Source organism: Gastrolobium bilobum, unplaced genomic scaffold (genome assembly GCF_033153095.1).
Source record: "Gastrolobium bilobum isolate Gb01-03AN ecotype WA unplaced genomic scaffold, APGP_CSIRO_Gbil_v1 utg14417, whole genome shotgun sequence".
Lineage (NCBI taxonomy): Eukaryota > Viridiplantae > Streptophyta > Magnoliopsida > Fabales > Fabaceae > Gastrolobium > Gastrolobium bilobum.
Window position 1 is genome coordinate 45,581 of NW_026895174.1, and position 10,835 is coordinate 56,415.

Here is a 10,835-nt window from a genome sequence, read left to right on the forward strand (position 1 = left end):
CTTAGATGTTGTTCATGGTTAGTTGTCTTTGATCTTGTTATTGCTCTTCTAATTATTCCTTGTTGCTCTTGATCCAATGATCTTGCCTTTTTGTTGTTGCCACTTTATTATCATCAAAACATACATTGTATCTACACTTTTATTACCATTAATCCATCTTTGTACAGTTATGATTTAGTAGACAGAAATAAAGTTATCTTAAGTGACTTGAGAAATGATAAGTATATATATAGGTAGGATCCTTTGACACCTCATCTGAGAGCCATTAGATAAAAAAAGATCAATGGTGTCACATGCTTACAAATCAGAGTTGTTGATTTTTTTTATCTAATGGCTCTTAGATGAGGTGTCAAATTTAAAATTTGACACCGGTGTCAAAGAATCCTACCTCTATATATATATATATATATATATATATATAAGTCTCCAGAAAAAAATTTCTCCAACAAGAACAATAAAGATGTTGGACCAGGAACAATAAAAATGTGGGGCCACTAATATTTTTTCTCTCTCTCCTAGTATTGTGGGACCCATATTTTTTTTTTTCAACAAGAGATTTTTTTTTTATATTTTTATATATATATATATATATATATATATATATATATATATATATATATATATATATATATATATATATATATATATATATATATACACACACACGCACACTGCAAACAGATCAGGTTGTGTTTAGTTGTTCCCCTATTTCTCGTGTTGCTTATTGGGTGTATTTATATTGAAGCTAAGATTTGGGTTCATGAGTTATTTTCTTTTTTTTCATAATATGTTTGTCCAATCAAGCTAATCAATTTCTTGATGATTCTTTGATTACATATATTAAAAAGAAATTATTTTGAATTTTAGCACATATTCAATTATAGAAGAGTTTGACAATACGAAAAAGTATATAAGAGTAAAGTGAATTGGCCTTGAATCATACAATAAAATTCTTCAAACTTTTTATATTAGATTCATTTTATTTTATTTTGTAAATAGATTCATATTTTATTGTTTTTACTTTTGTTTATAATATAAAATTTTATTTTCGCTCTCCATTGAAAAAATTCTAAGCCCGCCACTGGTTGGAGCTAGAAAATTTTAGAAATGGGACCCAATAAAAGAACAATTAGCTGATGAAAAGAAAAGTAAAAATAACATCTCAAATATTTTTAAACATCTCAAATTTCAAGAGGCAACAATAAGCTTATCAAAATAAAAGGGTAAATAACATCTCAAATATTTTTAAATATTTCAAATTTCAAGGGAGCGATTGCCATCCTAATCCACTGCGGCTCTGCCACCAATTTTACATGAATAATATTGTAGAAATATCTCTATAAATGATGATAACAGCAAATCAAACCAATAAATTTTAATTTCATTCATCTCCGTTGATAGATCTAGAGAACCAGCAGAGTCTGCCCTTAAATAATAATAATTCAGGCCGATTGTTAAGCCTCAAGAAGCGTCAAGAAATCAAACTCTACCCTATATCTCTTAACCATAAAGTTCATTTTAAATATTTTTGGTTTTCAAATAATGTGTGGCTTCTTGGTGGGAAGATAACCTCTTAACAATTAAAGACACACATAGGAACAAGACCTCCTTCTTTAAAAGCAAAATGAATTCACTATTGGATTAGGTCACCTCATCTTTGTCCATCTTCAAAGAGTACGTCACGTTAGTTTCAAGATCAAGCCAAATTTAAAGCCTTACGGTTTGCAATGCAATGACTACGCGCTCATTAGCATCTTCTTGTTACTTGATCCATAACATTTAAAGGCAGTTTCAGGGCACAGAAAAGCTACGATAATTTTTTTTTCCTGATGGCTTGAAACGGTATATCGCTGCCTTAAAGAAGCAATATAATATTTACAATGAGAAAACTTTGGTTATTAAAACAGAAAGTCATGTGAATTTTGAAAGCAAAGCTTCTTGATTTCCAGACTCTAATCTATGTGCTTGGTCTTCTGAAAGTGGAGCCAAGGTTACATGTTGAACCTATCTTACCCTTTTAATTATAATAATGTGGAGTTCTATATTTGAAGACAAAGGGATCTATTACTACTTGTTTTTGCCTTGAAACAAGCCCCATATTCTCATAAATGAATGACCGATATTGCTATTACTAGGAAATTACTCATATTTCTTATGTATAAAGGATAAATGTATAATTGTGTGTGATTTAACCAAGGGTTAAATGATAATTTTGGTTGGTTTTGACAAGGCTTTCTAAACCAATTAATGACTAAACGATGAGAGTGATTTTCTTATCGTTATGAGGAATTATTCTTTTGTGATAATTTATGATTTTGAAATTAAATCAGTCACTCAATCCACAATAGTTACATATGGGAGTTGATCTTCTAATGTTAAATGTTCACATGCTCTAGTCATATGAATTTTTTGTGTTTAACTCTCTCTTCACATGTATTAAATAAGTGGGGTCCAATTGCAATTTGTCAATATTAATGAAAAAAGAGATAAATAAAAAAATTTCTTGTAAAATTTTAATATGAAAAAATTTATTCCCGTTACATATCATTGTTTCCATCAAGAAGAAAAGGGTTAGGAGATCGACAAAGATTCAACAATCAAGAAGGTTTTGTAGATCTAAAATTTATTCCATACCATGGAAAAAGGTGAATATACTCCTATATTGACATAACACTAATGTATATGAAAACTTTGAATTCTCAATATTCTAAGTATATTGTGTTCTTATATGATGAATTCTAAGATAGACAACACAAATTTATATTTACATTATCATGTACTTGTACAATATTCAAAATAATATAGCATAATCATATGATGATTTTGGGTGTCTACTTTTTATTTAAGCAATGTTTTCTCATGCAAGTTTGAAGATAATTTTGTCTTTTGCACTCACGTGGGAGTGGGGTGACTAGGTGAAGTCCATTTTTTTTCTTTTTCTTTTCTCTTTACATGGGATCCCACCCATTCCTATGCGTGCTGGAGATGAAATTATCTCTAACTTATGGGAGAAATATTAAATCAATTATTTAATTGATTTGAAAATTTGTTCTAGATAATATATCTTTTAGAGTTCAAAAATGACATCATATTTTAGTTGAAAATTTATTTAATATTTGTTTTAGCATTTTTTTTTTTGCGATTATCATTTCTCACTTACGTTACTATTTAAAATGTTTGGTAGGAGTTTTTTTGCCAAATAACCAGGCATATTAGATTGGGTTTAGGACTTTATCATGTTTGGTAGAAGTGTTTATAAAATTGAACCAGTCAACTGGTTTTCCCAGGCATAGTATTTATTTGTGTGTAAATTTTTGTTGAATTCACTATTCCAGAAAACCATTTAATAGGTGGTATTTCATGTTAACTGGGAAAAGGAAGAAACCAGCAGAAATTTTTTGTCAGAAATGCCCCTCATCTACTGTTGAGACACTTGACTACTCATACTCTTAAACTAAAAGCTATTTTTCATGACGAAGCGTACCAAAAAATTTTCAGATTCAAAATTTAAAATGCTCATTTTGGTAATTTACTCTTATTGTTCCATCAATATATTATCTTTAATTAAACATAAACATAGACTTTGAAAACTTACATTAATTTTGTCAGTAATATTTCAGTCTACCGAACAACTTTTTTTTAACTTTCCTACCAAACTCATTTTTTCACTATATTACTAGTAAAATAATTTTCCTGGTAAAAAAAAAATTCCTCTACCAAACGCCCTCTCTTACATCGTTCTCCAAAGCAATGACTTTTATTGTATTTGCAATAACTTTTCTAATTGCATAAGGTTAACATTACATCAAATTATTTCTTACCTACGCAATAAATGATAATAATAATTTTTAATATACCGAATATTATATTGCAGTATGTATTTGTTGAAAGGGATGCCAGTATTTTTTTGTTTACCAATAATCCTTTTAATAAGAAAAGTCGATTGCACTATCTAATTTCCTCATAACAATATGTTATTTTATTTTATTTTGTCGTAACTCCATATATCTTATACAGGCGCTAATGGTGTATCATCTAAAATAAAGATTGAATATTGAAATGAAGCAAAAAAAAAATGCATTATAGTCAAGTTAGAATTTATTCAAAAAATCCCACTAGGGCTAGCCTAGTGGTGGTGGGGTGTGTGTAGTGCTTAGTGGGTGTGTGTGTTGCAGTTCGATTCCCATGTACTTCAAAAAAAAAAAAAAATTATTCAAAAAAAAAAAATTATTCTCCGGCGGTAAGTGTTCTGCACTCATAACGTCTGCAGATTTTTCGTCATAACATTACTTATAAAAATACCTGACCACAGAGAAAAAAAAAATTAAGACTTTTTTTCCCATTGATATACACAAGATGATGGGTGACATCCATTTCCTTTTATTAACCGCTTTCACCGATGAATATTCAATTTAGTTTTATTTTACTCATCGGCATCGCAAATGAATTTAATTACTGTTTAATCTAATTAACTAATGGAAAAGTAATTCTCCGGTCACCGGAGATAAAGTTATCTCCAGTGAGCTCAAAACGACGTTGTTTTGGATTATAAGATTAAAAAATTATAATGACAAAGACTAATATAATCTTGCAATATACTATAATTACAAAAATACCTTGATTTTTGTCTTAAAACGATGTCGTTTTGAGTTCACTGGAGAAAACTTTATCTCCTATGACTGGAGAAATACTTTACCCATTAAATGATACCTTTAATTGAAACTAAATTTTTGGCACATATTTTAGGGCAAAACTACTCTTATACTACATGTGATAAATTTCTCTCCTACATAACTTTCAATAACTGTGTCATCTTTTTCTTTTCTTTTCTTTTTATTTTTCAGGTGGTGGAGCCCACAAATTTTTCTCTGTGACATGAGATAACTTATCTCCTTTAATATGAGATTAATAAAACCCCATATTTTATCTTATAAATAAAGGATAAAGTTTCTCATTTTTTAGTAGATAAAATTATCTCTTACACACACATAAAGTATATTAAGCCCATGTGAGGTCATGTTAGTAGGAGTGCGGAAAGGTACAAAAACACTGAACTGCACTTAAAAAAAAAAAAAATTTAAAAATTACTTCTTGAACTCAATTATTTTTGAAAAATTAATTCATGAACTGAACTGGTTTATGAATCCAACTGGTTAAAAAACCATGAATTGAATTTGTTTTCTTTTCCTTTTCTCTTATTCTTTTATAGGTTCATTTTTTCTGCAGTTAATATAGATAAGTTATTTACATTGCGCCCAAAATGACGTCGTTTTGAGGTAAAAATCAAGGTATTTTTGTAATTATAATTTATTTCAGAGTTATAATAGTCTTTCTCATTATAATTTTTTAATTTTTCAACCCAAAATAACGTCGTTTTGAGAATGAATGTAGATAATTTATCTACTTCACTGTAGAAACATTAAAACCTTCTTTTTTCTCTCTTCTTTTTTCTTCCTTATTTATTTTCTTCTTTCTTTTATCTTTACTTTTATTTGTATTTTCTTTTTTATTTTCTTTTTTTTCTCTTATGTTTTTTCTCTCTTATTTTTTCTTTATTTATATTTTAATTGTTAATTGCTTTTTTTTCAAATTGTGAAATTAATATGTTTTTTTCTCTCGATATTTTTATATTTTTCATTTGGATTCAAAACTAATTCGAAAAACAGTTTAATTTTAGGGATGTGCAAAGGAACCATAAAAAGCACTACACTTACAAAAATTATTTTTTAAATCACTTCTTGAATTGAACTGTTTTTAAAAATTAGTTTTCATGAACCGAACCAGTTTTTTTTCTCGTCTTTTCATTTATATTTTTCTCTCTCTATTTCTCTTATTTTATTTATTTATTTACTGTCTTCTTTTTTATTTATTTTTATTTCTTTGTTTATTTAGTTTTTTATTTTATAGTTTTTCACTTATGTATTTTTTATTAATTTTCAATATCATTTATATTTTTTATTTAGATTCAGAATTAATTTTAAAAATCAATTATGAATTAATTTAAAATCAATTTGTTCTGAACTGAACTGAATGAATCAGTTCATAACTGAACAGAACTAAAAAGTCAATTCAATTTTTAGAATTGAATTTATCTTTCCAATTCAACCGGTTCAGCAAGAACATCAAACCGAACTGAACAATGCACATCACGAGGATAAGAGAGAGAAAAAAAAAACTGAACCCACACATTTATGCCTATAGAATATAATTTTATATTCCACAATGAGAAACTTTAAACGTATTAATTAGATTTTGCTCATCATTTTTACACTTATCGAAGATGTTAAATTCTTTTATTAATATATATTATTTGGTCAACTATAATAATTAACTAGTGTAAGAATAACGTAAGCAAAATGGCCGAAACCGAAAATGACAAAAAAAAAATTCTTTTTTCCTTTTTCTGTTGGATGGCACTTTGGATTATTTGTTTGGTTTTTCATTTTCAACTAGTACACCGCCGGTTAAGTGGTTGAAATGGAGGAGATGGATCGATCCCTTCCATTGATCTTATCTGTCATCGTTATAATATTGAAGGGGAATGGAATTGTTGTCTATTTATAGTAAGCAGCAGCCCCTCATTTAAAGCATGTTCCATGAACCTTTGCCACGTTGACCATAAAGTTCCTTATATGGAAAATGAAATTGCTGCTTACAGGTGGTTTTCCTCATCTCATCAGACTTCATAATTTCCTTGACTTTGTATTTTCGTTAGTTTTTAAATCTTAACAAATAAGGGAGATTTATAAACAATTATTAGTTCAAGTGATAAAAATTTTATTTTCGAATTTGAGTGTTTGTAATAGAAAAAATCACGATGACCGGTTCGGGTCAAACATTGTACCGGTCATGCATCGATTCGGTTAAAAACCGGTGACCCGATAACCCGGTCGGGTCATGCATTTTAAAAAAAAAAATCAAAAAAAAAATCAAAATTGTTTCATCTTGTCATAAAAAAATGTGAAACTTAAATATGACCTCAAATTTCAGTTTCCAATACTGAAGCAATTTGCGAAATAATAAATTAAGAGAATGTGACATATATCATTTTAATGTAATTGAATTTGAAAAATATAAGTTTAATGTCATTGAGTGGTAGTTTATGGAAATTCTGAGTTGCAATTTAAATTAACATAGTAATAGCGTGCATTTTTATTTATTTATGTTTCTTGTTTTTTACCTTATTTAGTGAATATTGTGGAATTCCTTTTAGATATGGAGAATATAATTGAATTTATATATTCCTATTTTTATATATCTATATATATCCGAGTCAACCGGTTCAATCAATGATCCACTGGTCCGACCAATAACCCAGTATCCTGATCGGGTCAACGCCCAGGTTGAATTTAATAACATTGAAAAAAATAATATTAGGAGAACTATTCTTAATTTATATGAGTCCAATTTAATTAATTACTCAATTAGTTCAGTTTGAGCTAAATAAAATTATAAGGAAGACAAATTTTTCCTATTAAGTTTTTAATACAGTAACGGACTCTCAACTCGAACGAACAAACTCCTATTAATTGATGTACATGTTTAGTGGTTGAAACATCCTTATTATAATATTGGATTTTCGATGATCCGAAAGAAAATAATAATGGAGACCTGTAAAATAAAACCTTATTGAATTTTAGGCTGATCCATGAATTACCCATCACTAAATTTCTTATTTCTATTTAACATTTTTATTTTGATCTATTGTAAATATGAAATTATTTTATACTATCATATTGTTAGAGTTTAATTATTTTTATATCATCTTCTTGTTTCTAATTCAACTCCAAATTAAATACGAATGACAATTGACAAAAAACACTGTCAACTAATTTTCAATAAATAAAATTGGTAACAGAAAAAGAGGAAAGAAATTTGAATCTCCTCCGGTTATGTGTTGGTATATCATAGAGTTAAGAATCCAGCGTGACTCTAAACAAGACTATTTTATGTAGTTCTAAAACAATTTAATAATATTTATATGGGTTAAACATTTCTACGCCACTTTAGATAAGATTGTCTATAGCTACTCCTTTTTAATTAAATTTGAGCAGTAAGACATAAAAATTACATTTTCTCTCTTTGCCACGTCAGCCGACAATGTCTGAGGAGAGAGAACAAAAGAACAGTTTTATTGTTATAATTATATCTTACTGATCAGACTTAATTAAAAAAGAATAACTGAAGATAATATTATCTAAAGTAGCTGTAGAAATATTTTTTTCCTCTTTATATCCTTTGAACAAGGACTTTATGAAAAATTTTAAAAAAATGACAAATAGACTTAAATGAGTGCATGTTTTTTCATCAATTAATAAATTTCGTAGTTGGACCTCCCTATATTACATGGAAAGGATGGTAAGGCTATAATTTTTCACAAGGAAGCCTAAAGCCTAAAGGGTGCCTTTAAATGCATAATTGGAGTTGGACTCTAGTAAATGGTCCACATGCAGCATCATAACAGCTCGTTCTAGCTGCATTAACAATTCATGAATAAAATTGACAAAAAAAGCATTCATTTTTTGGTTATGGCAATAATGTTTTGAAAAACAATGAATGGTCCATTGGTCCCCATGATAAAACACAATGAGATCCTGTAATTTCTGTCGGACGATGAACACATGTCTTGTACTTCCCCAAGCAAGTGAGAACCAATTCCTCAATAGAACAACAGAGACTCAGACCATGAGATTTCCATTCACTAAGAGCTATTACATGCTCAGTTAGATTTAGCCACAACGTTAAAATAAGCCAGACCAAACCCTTTACTGATTACCTCAATAATCCAAAAGAACTTTTTCCCCTCTTTCTTATTTCCTTTGCACATTGAAAAATATTTCTTAAAATTTAATTCCCATCTAAAACTTTTAATCAAATTTATATCCTATGGTCCTTTTTCATTTAATCTGTTTAACTTTTCTTTGGGGATACGGTTGAATATTTAAATTTGAGGTTCGGCTGTTACACTTGGTTTTCCTATTAATTTTTCTTGGTGGAGTTGGATTTTTTAATATGGGTTTAATTTAAGAGACGTGATCAACTTATACTGAGAATAATAAATTTTATACCCAATCTTAATAATTGATTTTCATATATCAAAATGATAGTAATTTATTGGGTTACATTTATTAATTTTTAAAAAATTATAACCACGAATGAGCGAAAATTAATAGTTAAGATTGAGTATAAGATTTATTATTTTTATACTGATATAAATTAATTTTACCCTTTTGTTTAATCCTAAGCGGTGGCACAACTAGAAAGGAAATGGCTTGTATTGAAAAGTATTCGATTTAATTTCAAAGCAATCAACTTGGATCAGTGACAAAAATCTTTATATTTTACGTCACTAAAGAAATTAATTTCATTCAAATGGGTGGTGATCGAAAACAAAAAATAAAAAATAAAAAATGGGTTTAGCTTTAAAAGTCATTGTGTATTCTCCCGTGTTGTAATGCTGTGAGAGTTAAACACCGACTCTCATATAAGCAATGAATGAAGAAAGGCCCTCACCCTGCACTTTGTAATTGCAATATTTACTTCAAATTTCCAATTCCTGCATATTTCTTGGGATTTTTCCAAACAATTAATACATTTCCTGGCCACAATTTACACTCTTCTTCTACCCAATACTTGAATACAATTCAATTCAGTTCCATCACTTTCTTTCTCTCTCCTCTCTCTTCTTCACCCCTCCACCTCTTCCCCACAATTAAATTAAGCTTTAAATCACCCCCCCCTTTCATTTCCCTTATATAAAATCTCCTGCAAGGTCCAACCCCGCAACACACACACACACACATCACTTTGCTGGTGCTGAAGCTTTAGTTAGCCACAACTTGCTCCTTCAACCTTAAGGTACATAACTAATAACACATAGTGAGTGATCACCCTTTTTTTTATCTTTTTTGTCAAGTAATTGGACCCTTTTTCTTGTTCCTTTTATCTTTGGTTAATGGTTGGTGTCAAAACAGGTAACGTACTTTTGCAGAGAAAGAAGAGACCAAACCATGAGTCGCAGGAATGGAAGCAGTCCAAAGCTTGACTTGAAGCTGAACCTATCTCCACCAAGGGTTGATCGGAGACTAGAGTCTCCGACCCGATCGGCGACGGTGTCACCGACATCGCCGCCGAGCTCTTGTGTGTCAACTGAGCTCAACCAAGAAGAAGATGATGACAACAACAACAACAATAACCTGAGATACTCTAACAGCCCTGAAGCCACTTCCATGGTGTTAGTAGGGTGTCCTCGTTGTCTTATGTATGTGATGCTTTCTGAGGATGATCCAAAGTGCCCCAAATGCAAAAGCACCGTTTTGCTTGATTTTCTTCATGACAACAATAACCCCACCACAAGGAAGAGTTAAAGAGTAATTGGGTTACCCCTGTTGCAAGTTCAGCATTCTCTGCTGCTACTAGCACATGTTAGCTTTTAACCTAGGAATTCCTTTTGAATATCTTTCTTTTCATTTTGTTGTTTTCTTTTGCTACCCTTTTCTATGAATAGTGCTATGTGCGCTCCACTTCTTACCTTTCTTTCCTCAACTTAGTGAGGAAATCACAATTTTCATATATATTTTTGGTCAAAGCAAGGGATATGAAGCAGGGAGTGAGAGATAGAGTGGAGCGTGAATAGCACTGTTCTTGTTATATATAGAAAGAAATTTACTGAGGAATTTGAGAATGCTAGGGGATGTATGTGACTCTACCTGGGAGATGAGACTGGTTTAAAAGTTTTCTGCTTTTTTGGCAGCAACAATGTAATAGGACTTAAACCTCAGGTACCCTTGTGGTTTGGTTATTGAAATTTTAGCTGAAATCAACCTAGTTTTTCT

The 10,835-nt window shown here is 29.8% G+C and overlaps 1 protein-coding gene across 1 annotated transcript; it reads left to right on the forward strand.

Moving 5' to 3' along the window:
- Positions 1-9,897: 9,897 nt before the first annotated feature.
- Positions 9,898-10,835, forward strand: LOC133297220 (protein GL2-INTERACTING REPRESSOR 1-like). Its single transcript, XM_061496320.1, has one exon. It carries the CDS (start codon positions 10,011-10,013, stop codon positions 10,365-10,367), a length of 357 nt encoding a protein of 118 aa, XP_061352304.1. The 5' UTR covers positions 9,898-10,010; the 3' UTR covers positions 10,368-10,835.

Bases quoted from the DNA above. Each gene is read 5' to 3' on its own strand.
- LOC133297220 (XM_061496320.1), top strand. From the start codon at position 10,011: ATGAGTCGCAGGAATGGAAGCAGTCCAAAGCTTGACTTGAAGCTGAAC.